We start from the raw sequence: 17,053 nt of genomic DNA, 5'->3' as shown, positions 1-17,053 counted from the left end.
AGCAATATTCACAAGCAGAAATAAGGTATCTGGCATGTACATAGAAGAAAGTAGAGCTCCTTCACAACGTCGCGTAAATTCCTTTTGAAAAACATACATAATTCCTTATAGATCTTTCTGGAAGACAATTACCATACTACATAAACTAAGCGATTTCATCCTACACTTCTAAAATTATGAGTGACAATAAAGTACACGTGGAAGTTAGTGAACGATCTCATCTATCGATTAAAGAAGTGTAAATAGTTGTTGCAATTGTGTAAAATGATTTTTAGAATTTACTACCAGATCTATAGATACATTCACTTTGTCGCACTGTTGCTGATGAAAGGCTTAAAGACGGATTCCTGGATTTCTGGAAGCCACGAAGTTGAGAAGCTCTTCGCTATCTTCGCAGACGAAGGGTTTCAAATGGTGGCAAGCTACATCATGCCACTTAGTGCCGTCATTGTAGAAGTTGTTGAGGACAGCCAGGCAGGATTCATCGTTACCCTGACGATCGAAAAAATTATAAGAATGCGGGTAGAGAACCCCATCATCATTTATAAAGAATGGGTAGTGCCCAATTCATCCAGAAACTAGAAAAATAAGGGAGTTTTAGTAAGGAACTTAGAAGTATGATTTTATATTTATAGTGGACGTTCATCTAGAAGAAGTCATCATGACTATGTACAGTTTTGTTAATGATATGGACCATGGACGCAGAAGCATCATAGTCAAGGGTCTTTGTGAATATGACAGCGTTTAGTCAACCATAAAAAATTTCTTGGCAAAACCGTATGTCCCCAATGCTGGACAGAAAAAAATTAGAACAGAAAATTCTGTTGATACTTAATCAATATATTGCGGTCATATATCTTCATCACAGTGTAACTTTGGAATTCACAAAAATAAGCAATAAATTACTAAAATATTAGGAAAACATTGAATAAAGATAAAAATTCTGCGTATTGCTGTATCGATCTCTTTTTTCTCCTTAAATTCGTAATTTCTAATTAAAATACTGCTCTTGAACACGAGTGGTTTAATTTGAATCATTATACTTAATGTTATTGATGTACGCAAGTACTTGGGTGCTATCGAAAAAAATCAATGGAATATGAAGTATTGTCTAGTATAACGATTAAAGCTTTGTGTGTGTGAATTGAAACTGATTAAAGGTCTACTAAAAATACAGTAGTCACGTACTCTTTGTAACTGAAACAACACCCCTTTTGGTTATTTTCAAATTTCGAAATAAGACATAGTTGCTACTAGGGCCATAATTCGACTTTGAGTGGTCTTTGTTCCTGTTTACATTTCTGAGGTATTACTCAGCTATTAAATTATTACTAAATTATTATTAAACATTAAAAATGTTTAATTCAACTTTAATTCGACTTTGACCCACTTTACTTAATAATGAATTGTTAATTTACATCATTATCAAAATTATGTTTACCAAGCTCCACAGCACTTTTGATCAGGAATTTTATGATATGCCCTTTATTAAGTGTTTTGATGTAAAAAAAAGTGTACAGGATGTATTAGTTTGAATTTGTGTCTTTTCAGGAGATGGTAGAAAATTGCAAAATATTTTGAAAATACACGTTATTTGAAAAACGCATATTAATAAACATAAATGACTCAAACATTTTTAATTTTTTTTACAGTTTTTCTAATTCTTGAGATATTTAGTTCAAATATAGGATGCAAATTTCTCACAAGAGTCCACTGTCATCTAAAACCAATTCCAAAATCTACTAAAAAAAATGATATTTTTTTGGGAGTGACGCTCTATTTTACTGCCCGAAACATTTTTGTGCTACCTTGTTCAATAATTAACAAAAATATTAAACAAAAAAAATAATTCTCTAGTAGGTCTTATGAAATTTGTAGGACCCTACTGTTCTTTGGCTACCTAGTTTTCCCAATATGGCTCCAATAAATTTTTCTACTTCGGGAATTATTAAAAGCCAAATTTACAAAACAAAACCAAAAAGTATTGATCGTTATAATATTGATTAAAAATACGCAAATTATATATTGATCATTTACGAATAAAAATCCCGTTCAAAATGTAAAATAAAAATGCCAGGTCGCTATTTAAAAGAACAAAAATGAGGGTGTTTATTCTCGGTTAATCTCTTAGAATACTGAGAGAATCTCTTTTGAGAACTCTGGCTTCTAGTTTTTACTTAGATCTTCTCGAGAATTACATTAATAACCTTCGGGCTCAAATGTGTTCTAAGGATTGATATTTTCAAGAAAAAATAATAGTTCCAGTGGGCCTTGACGGAAAAACCTAATTATAATAGAAATAAAATTTCCATTTTCTTACATTTTTACCATATTATAACATTCAATTTGATCTTACCTGTGCAGCTTCTCTGTTATCAGGTTGGGGTTGACCGTATCCTCCAGTCTGACTCCAGTCACCAGAGTTCCTTTGGGTGGTTGGTCCGATTTTGGCTCCGGAACCTGACCAGAACCACCCGTTAATGTTTGGAGGTTGGAGGTCTGGACGGTCACAACCAGCGAAATTACACTTTCGACCCGACGTCCAGATGTATCTATGAAAAAATTTACAGTTAGAATTATTTATTTATTTTAAAATTCGATGAAATAAGAATCTATATTATTTACCTGACATTTCCTCTAATTATCCTCTGTTTGACGAATTCATTTTCTTGTGGAGTTTCCAATGAAACGGCGTCCATACAATGCCTTCTGCAGATATTTCTGGCATCTAACCAGTCGACTTCCAAATTCCTGGTCGGAGCATGTTCCCAACTGAAGAAATATGAGTGTGTGACACCTCTAGCATCTCTATACGTTGCGTGTCGTACTCCTATAGCATACGAATGAACCTTCCATAGAAAAAAATATGAATGAAGTCTTACTGTTCGCACAACTTCTGGGGTCTGGAAGAGCCAATCTTCTTTGAGCCAGAATTACTGTTGCCCCCATGAGAAGGAGGGTTATGTGCTTGATCATTTTGTCTCTGTAACAGAAAAAAGTTAAGTAAGAAAATTTAAGTATTCAGGAAAAACAAATGTTATAACGTTTTGTTGTAAGTTGGTATTAAGAAAATACTAACATGGATAATAGGTCAAGAGAACCTAATTGATTAGCCGGTTTCCACCATAACTAACATTAATAATTAACTTGTTTCTTACAAAAAATGTCCTTAGAGAAAAAACATTTGACCCTAATCGAATGGCTATGTGCAATGCAGTAGCTCCAGTGGCCATGAAAGCATTCTGTAATATTTTCATCAATAACTAATAGAATATAGTTCAGAATAGAATATGGCATGCAGTGAGACATTTCGATTTTAAAATATCGATACTAACTTAAATTTTTTAAACAAGAAGCCATTTGTTTCATATTTCGAAAGCACTTGTTATTCCTAAAAGGCCAATTTGTCTTTTTTTTCTTTGGCCACCTATTTTCCTCGACGTGGCCCCAATAGATTTTTCTATTTTGAAAAATATTAAAAGCCAAATTTACAAAACCACCCGAGTTGTCTTTCCAAAGGCTCAATTTCTCTTTTTCAATGTGAGCCTATAATTAATAGTAGACCCATCTATTAACGAAAATGTTGATTTTTTTAGAAAGCTAACTCTTCGACGATATTGGACGAAATAAATCGAAATGTCGAAAAATTGCAACTAAAGAAACTTCATGTGATGAAGGCAATTAAACCCGCTGTGCCAATGTCTAAGTGCATCAAAAGAGTGCCTGTATTGACATCTTCCTCTAAATTCTCCAAATGCCATAGAAGGGTTTTCCAGAGGGGGTTCCGAAGGTAGCGAAGTTTCCTCAATTCTGTCACGGACGTTCTCTCTCTACAGGTACTAAACAACAAAACTAATGCAACAAAATGCTTCGAATTTGATTTGGTTGAATTTGAAAGAGATCCAGAATTTTCCTTGGTTGAAATAAAAGCATTTTCATATCAGTTTAGAATCAATAACAAAAAGTTGACCAGCACCATGAATCACAGGTCAATAGAACGAAATTACATCAGCGGGCACGCTGTAAGAAGAATTATTGTCACAAACAAGATCAGCTTCATTTGTAAGAACAGCTAGAAAGGACCGGAAAAAGAAGAATGGTACTAATCGGCCGTGAAAGACATTGTCGGGGTCAGATGGTGACCTACTTGACGTGATCGGCGTCCGTCTTCAGATACAGAGGAATGCCGGCCACTGATAATATATGGGTGTGCCGGATGTGTTGGTGAGGACTTTGTTTTGATTCTATTTTTTCTTCCCCATAAACTGTACCGACGTTATGGTCTGTTGTTTGATAGTGAATTATCTAGCAATTCTTTGACGTAATGGTAGTAAAGTACTGAATAAAAGCACCAATATAATCTCTTTGGGTGTCTGATTTATAGGTAGGGTAAGCTGCTGGTGCGGATGTACTGCATTAGAGGCAAGTTAAATCTCTAATCTGTGTGATTAAAACTTAGACAAAGTATGTAATAAATTAGATCATTGCAGATTATTATTTTGTCGTGACAGTCGATAAATCTGTTACGAGAATTCTAGCCTCAAGTAAGGCAGTAATGGGTGGTCTGGTTCATGCTAAGGATGGGCTGTGAGATTTATCAATGAGATATAACTGATGTTTTTGTTTTCTTACTTTCTATGCCCAGGTGAAATTTAACCACTTAATTCAGTTCAAAGGAAAATGGTTTTAGGTAGGTACCCGCTCCAATTTGTTTATTGATTAATGTATGGTAGGTAGGTACCTTGTTATGCTCATGCGTGCAGAGTAGAAAAGCTGATATACGCTAAGTGATATAGAAACCCGAACACCTAAGAAAAATGGTCTGATTTCGATAATATTTTGTACAAATGTCAAAGAGATCAGAGGAAATAAATAATTAAAGCACCAAGTAAATTGGATAATTTTAATCCATTAATTGGGATTTTTATAATTAATAATGTGTTGGTACGCCACGATTTTTCACACGTTCATTAATGCGCGCAGGCATACTCCTGATGAGGTGGTTAATATCCTCCTGAAGTATTTCATTTCAGGCTACTTCTATCTCAAGTCGAAGCGCTGCAAGAGTTTGAAGGGACTGCTGTAAAGTTAGCAATCTCCTACAGATAATGTCCCACAAATTTTCAATTAGAGACAAATCTGGAGATCTTGGAGGCTAAAGCATCAGTTCAATCTGAGCTTGCTGAAAGTACTTCAACGCTACCTTTGTCACGCGTGATTGGGCATTATTCTGTTGAAAGATAGGATTTTGAAGGGTTTTTAAATATGGAACCAAATAAAGTTCCATTATTTTTTGAATATTCCGCTGTACGGTGATATTGCCTCCAATAAATACTAGGGGCGACCTAGAGTTATAGGCAATAGCACCCCACGCCATAACACCAACAACATGATGACAAAAATTGTCGACCTCGTAGTTTTCACGCTGTTTTCTAACCCTTGCCCCACCGTCATGCATGTCCAAACAGAACCTGAATTCGTCGCTGAAGACTATTGCGTTTTACTCCTCATTCCAGGCTAATTGTTCTCTACTCCACCCAAGTCTACTTCGTTCGTGCTCTCGAGTAAAAGGTAAGACAAATTATGATCAGTATGAAAATAGACCAAAGGATCTGATTCATCAGTATACATTTCGCGTTGAAATAACTTTGCCGTGTTTTACTGGGTGTTCGGGTTTCTATGTCACTTAGTATACCTAAATATGTGCTAAAAAGTATTTTTGTGATAATTTGGATAAAAAATTGCAATAACTGTGAACAGTGAAGCAAACATTAATTTCTCAGAAATGCAATATATACTACATATATATACTTTTACTTCTCATCATCTAATAACGATAAAACCGTTTTTGCGTGTGAACAAACAACAAAAATATAAATCAGACTTTGCCTGTGTAAGATAACAAAAACCATGAGAAGCGATGAAAGTTGCGTGCTTTGAATAGTTCAAAACAACTATTTCCGGTTTTCCGACCCATTGGTTACGCACAAAAACGCTTTTATCTACTTTTTTATGTTAAATTCAATTATATGATTGTTCAAGTGAATAATTGCTTGATTGGCAGGGATATTTAATCAAAATTGGAAACAAGATAGTAATAAAAGCTTTGAGGTTTAGGAAATTCAAAAAAGCGGACCTATGATAAATGCTGTTCGATGAAATTTAGAATGGCATAAAAACTGATAGGTAATCAATTTAACGATATTATTATATTGTTCAAATAACTATTTTTTGCTCTACCTCGGAACAACGACCAACATAATACCCGTGAAATATTTCTTGGGTGGATTTTAATGTTGATCAAAATGGACGGTTCTCAATAGCCTTGATATTAAACCTTTAATAGTACCCATTTTAAAGCTAAATGTTCCGCCAAATAGTAAGTACTTTAAATTGGCGCATTAAAACACAATACATGAACTTGTATGACCTCATAGGTGTGTTTCGTTACGCTTTTTTGTAATAATTTTTTAACCAGGGAAGCTTTAGTTTTAGCACTAATGATAACTATAATAACTCTTAACTTTATGTGAATGATGCAATATTTGGCATTTCTCTAAGCAGGCAGCTTCAAATAAAAAAAATCTAAAATTAAAAATTAAGCTCTCAGGCGAACAGAATTTTCGTGCAATCCGTGCCGTCCCACCGTTTTATAACTATCCCCTATAAGGGTCGTTTTAGAAATTGGAAAACATTTTAATTCCAAATTTTCGTGGCAAAAGCCATTGAATTCTCCAGAAAGAATATCATAGATTTACATAGGCTTTTTGGATAAAATTTCTGCACATTAATAGATCATTTTCTGCTCAGGACCACTCAGGACAAAAAATTAATCCTCGCATGCTTGTGTTCTAAAAATAAATAAATAACAAATACCCATTTAAAACCGTGATAAAATTGTACGTTTTCAATCATATTTTACTTGATTAAAAGCTGTAATTTTTGGAGTACGTATGCGTGTACCTAGCCAGTTCATGTCCCAGAATTCAACCTACAGATTCTAAAAATGTCTCACTAGTTCAGATATTTCTGGATAAGGTTAAATCGCTATCCAGGTACCCGATTAAAAGAAAGCGAGTTTTCAGGTCAAAGCTCAACGCATCATCATTGGGTAATGTTTTTAAATAAATTCGGTTTTCTCTGTACCATGTGGGAAATGTTTAAAAGCCACTGACTTCTCTAAGAAGTGTCTTTTAAGTATCGTTTTCACTTGCCTCGCCTTTTGTTGTGTTTTAGCGGTTCGGACATTTAAATGCGGCAATTTTATTTGCGCTATGAGAAAGTTATATTGAACGAAGAGAAACTGGTTATTATAAATATCGTAATGAGAGTTCAAGTCATTGTTCTGTTCTTAGAATTTTGTGTTAGATTAAATTGTTTAATCTGTTCCTTGTTTGATTAGGTTTGTTGTGCATTTTGTCACTTGACATTTTTGAATTAGATAGGAAGTACAAAGGAAGTTCTGAGTCACTAATAACCAACAATCAGGTCCGATTTAAATGCCATCGATGGTCACGTTTTTCTCATTTGAATGGACTGATTGCCTGTTAGAAAATTTTCCCAATCATATGTCCTTAATGGATCATTACGATTCTTCTTGCAAACTCTTTTGGACCAAGGAAAGAGTTTTTAGTTCACAACGTTCCCACATTATTACAACCGACAAAATTGTTGTCTGCTGAAACGCAGGCACCATCTTCGAAGCAATATTTATTACTGTTTCTTCTAGTTCATGAGCTTCATTAGTGGTAATATCAAAATATAATATATAGTTGTATGATTGAGAAATGTAAATTTTAAAAAAATCTTTGAAAGGTTAATTAACGCACTCTCACTATTGCAATAAACATATCACGAGACATTCAATGAACAAATATAAGCAACAAGGGAATATAGTGATGTTAACATTTAAGACCGTTTTGCCAGGTTTTGTTGTGAAACCGTTGCATCTTGTTGATGACGATTTTCACTAAACTGCACATGTCGCATATTCTAGTGCTAAACGGCAATTTATGTAACACCAAAAATGGAGAATAATGATGAAAGTATCCGGTCTGAAAAGAGGAATTTGTGTACAGTTTATCGTTGCCTCATGCCATTGCCGAGCATTTCATTATGATTCTATTGTTTTGCAGAATGTTGTTGACAAATAATGGAAATTTTACTTGTCTATTATGTATAGGGACATTCCCACATAAAAAGATTAATCGATTAAGACTCCATGAGTTGCCGAAGTGAACCTCCCGTCTCACCAAGCTTCTCAGAGAAAGCTCTTTGGTAGAAAAATACGGACAAGCCATTAAAACCGTATTTTGTTCATATATTGATCTTTGCGACATCTTATACTCGAACATGTGTTTACATTAGCTGGTCGTGTGGGTAAAAGCTTCCTTCCCATGCACATCAGGTTTCGGCCTTGGCACTGACCTGCTAATCTAGATATTGCGATTAAGAATTGTGAGTTTCTCGAAGAATTCGGTAGAATGGTCAAGATGAATGGTTTTCATGCTAATATTATTAACGTTTAAACGAGTTTCCTATCAAAGAATTAAATAAGAAAAATGGTATCGAATTGAACTACAGAGCGAAGAGAAAGAAGAATGGGCCTAAGGGGCAAAAAGCGGCTAGAGAGTCGGAGCAATTGGAACATAGATATTGAGAGTAGAAGCTGTTGACTTCTAACCTCGACGTTATCCATGAACAGACAAGTTCTAGTTAGCTCTAAACGACTAAATTAATTTACCCCCTATATTCTAAGTATTTTCATAATTTTATGTACATGGCTAACATCTCCTTCAAATACTTTCTGCTAATCCAATTTATAAAATTATGCATTAATAAAAAAATCATGCGTTAATGGGGATCATTAAAGGAAGCATTAAAGTTGTAAAGTACTGTTAATACTCTGAAATAGTTCGTAATACACAACCAATTTTTTTGCCTGATACTCTGTTAAGAACGAACAAAAACAAATGATTAATGTATAGGGTGTTTTGTGACGAAAGAAAGATACTTTAGAAGATGCAGTTCGTTTCCTACGCCATGCAAATAAGGATCTGATTTTCTAGAGTATAGGAAACATTTAGTTTTTAGAGACACAGGTGTTAGGTCTGGGCTGCTGGGAGGCTACCTTATAGGACCATAGTGTCCAGTCTATCTTCCCGCATGATTTTCATAGAGCCGCTTAGTCAACTGGCTACGAAAACGGTTTCCGTTTATTTGAGCTCTACGTCCTTTTATTAATCCCAATCAAACATCAATCGAAAACACATGTTAATAATAGAAACGGGAGAGCTGATGTAATTTGCAAGTGTATATTGCAACTTCGTGTTCCAAAACTTTCAAAGATATCACGTATTATTAGACATCAACATAAAATCACGAATGATGGATCTGAAGTAATTTCTGGTTCTCACACTACCTTTATTATCTCAGCCCAGTTAACTACAAAATTGCGAAATTACGCAACGTTAGCTGAATGCAACTGATGATTTCAATTTAGCAGCCAACACAATGCAGATGACCTGACTTTATTTATTGTTATTGACTATTTCCATTCTCAGTTACTTTTTCGACAATTCAAAATTATTTGCTAACGCTTTTAGCGGATCTATTGTTTGACCCAAATTTGTGTAAATTAGACGTGCACACTCTTCGTCTTGCTAGATTTGAATGGTTTTTCGGGACCTGCCAGGCAAAGCAAATATTCTTTTTAAAAAAGTTTTAGCTGAGATCATCGCATGAAGATGAACATTGGCCATAAACCGGATCTTTTAGTAATTACATGAAACGCTTTTTAAATTTAACAGCACATCAGTCTTCCGGTTCTTGGTATTTGGTATTAATTTTTTTTAAGCTTACCCAAAGTGTATATTAATGTCGACCATTTATATTCATATCACTGCTCTTAAAGCTTTCAGTGTAATAAAAAGTGAAATACACTCATTCAAGTCAGTTAAAAGCGAATTGCATTCGTATTATCTTAATAGTGGTGCATATAATTACTATTTGCGTGAATGTTTCCCAAACCTAAATGTTAATTATTGTTCTTAAGAGAGTGCCTAATTAGTTTACATGGTTTGATAAAGATTGCAAAATGTTGCAGGGGTTTCTTCACCTTCTTAATAGGTACCTAGAGAATCTCGCATTTCTCGTAGCATAAATCTCTAAGACGCCACTTGAGGTCGCAGTTATTGCAGCAATAAGTTGCGGCAATAATTAAATTTAACTATTATTTAAAGCGTGCTTACACGCTTTTCTTCTACAAAATTTATTGTTCAATTCAAATTTTTAATTACCTTAGGGCCACATGAGTAGTTTCACCGGCAGGTCATCAGCTGGTTAACAGAGAACGTAAAGCGATGATAGATAAATGGAAAAATAGGCCATTTGACACAAAACTACCTTAACAAAATATTGCTTGTTTAGAAAAAATTACTAAATATTTATCTTTTTAAAAATTATAAGAACGAAAATTAACAGGACTAAAGTGTATGAAATATTCACAATTCCCATGTAAATCTGTGAAACATCAATTCCTCGTCTCAAACGCTAATGAACGATGGTTTTTGACATGAATCATATCATAATTTAAAAAGATTAATTGGAGGTAAGTTATTGGTGTTCAATCATACCCACGCAAACTTAATTTCTTTAATTTCTTATAAAAATGACAAAATTTTTTCTCTATTTTCTACTAATGGAATGATGGTTGTATCGTTGTCAAGGAACCCTTACCAAAAAAGCATAAAATCAAAGCAAGTGCATATATTATGCACTTTCTTTGATTTTACCATGTCCGTTCCGTGTACATGACGTAAAACCGATCTGCAAGAAAACGCATAGGTAATAGATAGATACCTCATAATAAGGAACAATCGCAGGGACAATAAGTTATGTGATTAATAATAGAGCTCTCACAATAGCCGGCACATTTACATGCTTGGGCTATATCTTCCAGACGTGAGTAAATAATGCATGAATTAATCATGAAACAACAAATGAAAAACATCAATCAATCGAAGATGCAATAACCATTATTATTTCCTTTTGATGAACCAATTTCCTATCAGTGCCCACTTAACAAAATGAGCAATCACCAATAAAACTGCTAACCATGTATTTTCTTGCATTTGCCTTGAATTAATTAGCATCATCTTACCAATCAACTTGAAATTAATGAGCAATACAACTTTTCTCCTGAAGACATATGATCACATGATGCCGCATTGCACACCACACCGGATTGACCTCGCATCACGTGTCTCTGCACTAAATTATTGCATAATTCGCAAAAGTACCAACAACATGATATATGTATTGGACAATTGCGAAGAGGATCCATGTCTTCATAAGTTATACCTGTTGGTTGACAATTTAAGGGTTCTTTAAAAAATCTTAGATGTGCATATGCAAACAGATAATTAATTATACATCTGGCTGAGAGGCTTGGTCTAGCGTAACGTGTACTTATTGCACATAATTAACGCTTATTATTTTACGCATTATCTTTTTATTTAAAAATATAGCGAATCGATCGCTACTCACGGGAGTTGATCCATGCAGGTGGGCCCAAGAAAAAATGTGGCACCCTTATTTGCGACTGTCTTGGTCCTAGTGGTTTGAAGAATGCTCGAATACATTAAGGCTGATTATAAGGGAGACTTTTTTCACTAAAACTACATTATACAGAATGACTCATAAAGACGATACTACGTTACACTTTTGTTGTTTACTTATAAACTTATCGGTTTTACGTAATTTTTCGCTTCTGTTTGAAATTTTCAATAAAGTAGGTGTAGTACGTTCTATACAGGGAGTTTAAAAAAAGGCTTCAGGAATGAAGGGTGTGATTCCTTGGCCCATTCTAAGAAAAAAGTTCCTATTAACATGAGTCCGTAAACGCACCGTTTTCGAGACCCACGTTAATACAACTTTTTTTCTTACAATGGGCCAAGGAATCACATCCTTCATTCCTGAACCCTTTTTTTAATACCCTGTATGTACATATCTTCAATCGCTTCAATTTAACAATCTACATTATTAATACAATTTTATTTATAATAAAAGAACATTTAACTACGCATGCAATTTGAATCAAAGCAGTTAAAGTAGTTACAAGGTATGTAATAGTATCGCCTTTACGAATCACCCCGTATAAGTGAATGTTAGTGCGACGCCCCCTTAGAAATAAGAACTAATGTGTTTGGACGTTTTTTTCTAAATAAATAGGGGGTGCGATCGTTTCTTCCGCTACCCTGTATAATTAACCGTCTGCGAAAATACTCCCATCACCCCTCCGGCTTAATTCAGATTAGGTTGACAAAACCGGCATCACCTACAAAGGCAGAACTAATGGAAAATCCGAAATGTTGATTAAAACTGTATTAGCAACCACGAAGTTTTAAATGAAAAGTGAGAACCTTTCTATCATTAGTACTCTTCGCAGTTGCCCAATAAACAATAACTTTCATGTCACATCCAAATAATCATCAAACATTCTATGAAATCGAGAGCTTAATGGAAAATGTGCGCATTACGTATTCTACAAGCGTAAAATACGTACGAAGCAGACGGAACCGATTATCATCAGTTTCACCCGTAACGGATTCCCGAAGTGAAATTTTAATTTTGGAGGTTAAACATTTAATAAACAATGCACGAATTTATGCCTAATAAGTGTTATTAGTTTAAATTTTTTATCTTTGAGTAACCGGTTGCATGCTAGGGAATGGTACAAGCGTAAAATCGGTTTTCTAATTAATATAATCTAGCCTAATACGGGAAATGAGCGAAATTTTCGAGGCCAGGTAAAAGTATGTAGGAATGTAATGCCTTTTCATGATTATTTTACCTCCAAATACCGAGAAATGAACTTTAATGTGGGATGTTCACCATGGAAGAAAACATCATATGCGAAAAAAATGTTCCTGCAAGATATGTCCCTATTGAACTAAGTTAACCCTTAAATAATGTTCCTTTCTAAACATGCGTTCGCTCGTAATTTTAACATTATGTGAAATTTCACTGTGTTTTTAAGTGTCGACTTGTCGTAAATACAAAACGAAATGGACAATAAATCATTGTAATAGGATATTATACAACGAGCATCAAATTCTATTCATTTCCTATAAATGACGTTCGTGCACGAGCCGCCGACGAGAAAATAGGTATTTAATGAATAAATCTAGTAATGACGATGATTAATAATCGATACTGTTCATAAAAACAAAATCGAATTTATGTAATCACTTAAGAAATACATTGTTTTCTGTAACGAGTGGAATTCTGCGGTAGACAGAGCGAGGTACTTTAAGATACGAGAGGTGCACAAAATAATAAGAAAAATTCATAATGAGTTTCATACTTTTTTTCCATTTTGCTCTATGAGGAAGGAATTAGAAGGAAAAAGCACAAATTTGATCTTATTCGTGTTGAGCCCTGTATCTGTTGAGCTACAGCAACCATTAAGGTTACTGGTCCCATTCGTTAAATGAATTATTTGGGGTTGGAGAAAAACCAATTTTCCGGAATATCCGACATTTACGAGCCTAATAAACATGGTGGGAATCAGTGAAATTTATGCACACGACATATTCGTAATGGAAATTGCTAATTGCATAATATTCAGGTGTAGGCAACAAATACAAGATTATTTTAGATCGGCTATAAAACATTATGTGGGTGCCTTCACATTTCAATTTGCGAATTTGTGGTCGAAGTTTCTGCTACATATCATACTACTGTAATGGGTACACAATTTTGATATAATGAATATGGAATACCTAAATATTTACTAACAAAGCATTGCTAAAAAAAACTGTTTTATTTAACAATGGACAAAAAAATTTTTTTAATGAAATTTCAAAATAGAAATTTTATGTAATTCTCAGCCCACTCGATTCGAAAACAAAATGTATTTTTGTTTAAAGTTAAGTAAACTTGAGTGGAACTCAAGATACAAAACGGTACATAGGGTACACCAGACTTTTCAATGATTCTACATTGGCACCGGAGTCTGCTACAGCAGACGTCCTCTTAGAACAATGTTCCGTATAGAGATTCGCATCTGGCAATTTGAGAAAATAGACACTTTTCTGCGTTAATTTTCTAACATTCTAGTATTCCAGAAAAAATCAGCTGTGATGTGCCTGGTTCCTCAATTCAACGTACCGCGTATAATATTACCATGCCAGTACCATTCTCTACATTATAATTCTTAACTGCAAACAATCGGTTCAAATAATCGTTTCCATTCTTTATAGTATCAATTAAAGTAGAGCCACGAACAGTGGTACATTGCTCAACAATGGTAGGATTTAGAAAAGAAATAAATTCGTTTAGATATTGTAAAATTCTTAGAAATGGTCATGTTTTTTTATTCAAAATTTCAGACTTTTTCGGCTTGTAACTCACATTTTCTCTTTTTATAAACGCCTAAAAGTCTTTTGAACTTTGATATATCGAAAGTGTATTTCGCGATAAACGATGCACTTGGCATAAAGTCCAAAGCCTCAACGTACTTCGCACTTAAACATAATTTTATATGAAAATAACAAGGATAATTACATTTCGAAGTGCAAAAAATAGCATATATACCTAATGACTGCCACCAATTAGGATACATAAAATCCAATCTTCTTCTAAGCTATAGCGAAACCTTTTTTAAAAACATCCAGAATTGTTTTTGACGCCCTATATTTCGGAAATGAAGCGATTCTGGACACTCATATGTTTAGAAAGCATTCTGTGTAATATTCTATTATAATAAAACATAATTTCTACCGATTTATAAAATTTGTTGAAAAAAAATGGATGTTTGTGCTATTGAAGATTTACACTTGAAAAAAGGAAAAAACTATGTATTCAAGTTACTATTCATTAACACTAAAGTATTCATTTTCTATAGGTGCGTTGTAAAGAATATTATGAACCAGATGGTCTGTTAATACGAGTACCCACAGCTACATACATATATCAGAAACTATGCCAGTTACACATTGCCAGTATTCTAGTACTATAATAAAGACTTTTCCTACCACAATCTTTTTTCCCAATTTGGCAAAGTTTTTGAAATAAATGAATTTTCAGGAGTAATACAAATATGCAGAGTAATAATAAGTGCAACGCAAACTATCGATAATTTTTAATTATCCAATTAAGCACTCGTGTATTGCAAACACTCGTTCAGTTTGAATTGCACGAGTGTAAAGTTATCAAAAATTATATGTTAATTTTTATCTCACGAGTTATATTTAATAAGAGAATTTCATGAATCACATCCTTGAAGAATACCGCCACAATATCAGGAAAATTATCACGATCATTACGCTAATGCAAATTACCATCGTAATTTGCCAGTAATTGGTTTAGCTTAAAAATAAGAAAAGAGCATTGCATTGTTGAAATATCATATTTGAAAGATGGGTGAAATTCTCTCAGAAATTACGAGGTATTGAAATGAAAATGTGCTGACTGTGTTGATGACTCCTTGATAATTGAATTGCTTGATTGAGTGTTCTTCGTCATGGTCAACATTAGCCTTCATGTTCCAACCTGAATCACAAGGCAATTATCGATCTATATATTGCCTTTCTTAGAAAAAAATTGTTGGTGTTGTAGTCTAATGGATTTAATGCGTTATCATCATCACCAGATTCTACTGATTTTTCGAAGTGAATGTAACAAAAATTTTTGTTGATATTAAAATCCATATTTGATTAGACATGAGAATGAAAACATTAAAAAAATGTCTAGAAATATTTCGTGTTAATTTTGTTTGTCTTTCTAGATGCTTAATTTTCTTTATTAGCGTTATTTAGGTATTTAACTGAAATTAACCGCTTAAGGTGAATAAATGATTGGTATATCTTAAAATGCATGATATACTTAAAACGCCCGTTGCGTGAATATCACGAAAACCATAGGAGATCTTTGAGAAATAACGACGCTCTGTTTTTCAGAAATAAATCATTGCAGATTTTAGTTTCGTGATTATTTTATCCTCAGTTCATTGTGACGAATCTAGTCTAAGCATTTGTTGATTTGACACTTAGAAGCTTATGAGGATATGACACCGCAGGGATAAAAAAATCAATGTTGTTCGTCCAGTTGCAGATCGATATGCAGTCTTAAAAAATTCTGCATATCGATCGATCTATAAATGAATCTTCATTGATCCGTTATAAGCCGAAAATTTATTGTTATATTTTTAATACCTGATGTATAACCTTATCCATTCATGTTACTAATGATACTATGAGATAAATTCTAGGTAATATAATTTTATAAATTTTTGGATTATGAGATAATTGATTAGAGTCATCGTTACATATAGGAATTTTAGTTCGAATTAGATGTGAGAAGGAAATTAGGTAATTGCCTTATCGGATCTTAATATATATTTTTATTATTAAATTTAGAAAGCCAATACTCAAAAATAGCAATACGTATATCAGCACCAGAAAAATCATCTATTCTAGACCTAGACAACCTGATACATCAAAAGCGGTTCTAACAATTATTTAAAGAATGCCTTTTGAATGAATTCTTAGTTTTATTCATAAATTTCTTCACTTGCCAAATTACCGCAAGTGCTCCATTTAACCCTTCAAAACCACTTACCGTTCTTTCGCCCACGTATATAATCCAACTGCAGTTACACTAGATACATGAAGGTTTATAACCCTTATATTATTGCCGCGAATAATATTGTAATATTTACTTCTTAAAAAACTGAAGACAGGTACGCAGGTAGTTACTAAGACAAAATAAAAATTGAAGATGAAGATGAATGACTTACCTTCTAGTTAAAACGGACGGAACACTATCAGCGGTACACCTGAAAAAACTGCGGGCCAGCTCTTCTGCCTGCAGTATATAGCCGGCCTACATCCCCACAATCGGAGTTGGCCTAGATCGGGCACCTGTGTCGCAGGACGCCCCCCATTTCTTCTGCCACTGCCGCCACTGCTTCGCGTCACTGTTTTCTTCTTCCGAAGAATAAGAGACGGTGAACCGACTAACTCGGTAGTAACGCAAAAGTAAATTGAGG

At 34.0% G+C, this 17,053-nt stretch overlaps 2 protein-coding genes across 3 annotated transcripts in view; one reads left to right on the top strand and one right to left on the bottom strand.

Annotated features, from left to right (window-relative positions):
• Positions 1–104: 104 nt before the first annotated feature.
• On the bottom strand, positions 105–16,931 carry LOC136413991 (uncharacterized). 2 transcript variants are annotated; one of them, XM_066397767.1, is made up of 5 exons: positions 16,802–16,931; positions 2,883–2,983; positions 2,626–2,830; positions 2,357–2,552; positions 105–492 (listed from the first exon to the last, which is right to left on the bottom strand). In XM_066397767.1, the coding sequence occupies exons 2-5, from the start codon at positions 2,974–2,976 to the stop codon at positions 334–336; spliced, it is 654 nt and encodes a 217-aa protein (XP_066253864.1). In that variant the 5' UTR covers positions 2,977–2,983; positions 16,802–16,931; the 3' UTR covers positions 105–333. The 2 variants fall into 2 exon arrangements, with proteins under 2 accessions (XP_066253864.1, XP_066253865.1); XM_066397768.1 differs by lacking the exon at positions 16,802–16,931 and adding an exon at positions 16,624–16,663.
• Positions 4,666–17,053, top strand: part of LOC136413994 (coiled-coil domain-containing protein 25) — a 29,121-nt gene continuing 16,733 nt past the window's right edge. Inside the window, exon 1 of the mRNA XM_066397774.1 lies at positions 4,666–4,690. Coding sequence (XP_066253871.1) covers positions 4,681–4,690 — 10 coding nt within the window. The 5' untranslated portion in view covers positions 4,666–4,680. The remainder of the gene's footprint in view (positions 4,691–17,053) is intronic.

Source organism: Euwallacea similis, chromosome 16 (assembly GCF_039881205.1).
Source record: "Euwallacea similis isolate ESF13 chromosome 16, ESF131.1, whole genome shotgun sequence".
Taxonomy (NCBI): domain Eukaryota; kingdom Metazoa; phylum Arthropoda; class Insecta; order Coleoptera; family Curculionidae; genus Euwallacea; species Euwallacea similis.
The sequence above is the reverse complement of the archived record's forward strand: the minus strand, read 5'-3'. Positions and strand labels throughout refer to the sequence as shown.

Excerpts from the sequence above, each read along its gene's own strand:
- LOC136413991 (XM_066397767.1), bottom strand. The coding sequence starts at position 2,976 with ATGATCAAGCACATAACCCTCCTTCTCATGGGGGCAACAGTAATTCTG. Across the intron at positions 2,831-2,882 it reads CCCCAGAAGTTGTGCGAACA|GAGTACGACACGCAACGTAT; the intron begins GTAAGACTTCAT and ends CGTATGCTATAG. Across the intron at positions 2,553-2,625 it reads ATAATTAGAGGAAATGTCAG|ATACATCTGGACGTCGGGTC; the intron begins GTAAATAATATA and ends ATTTTTTCATAG.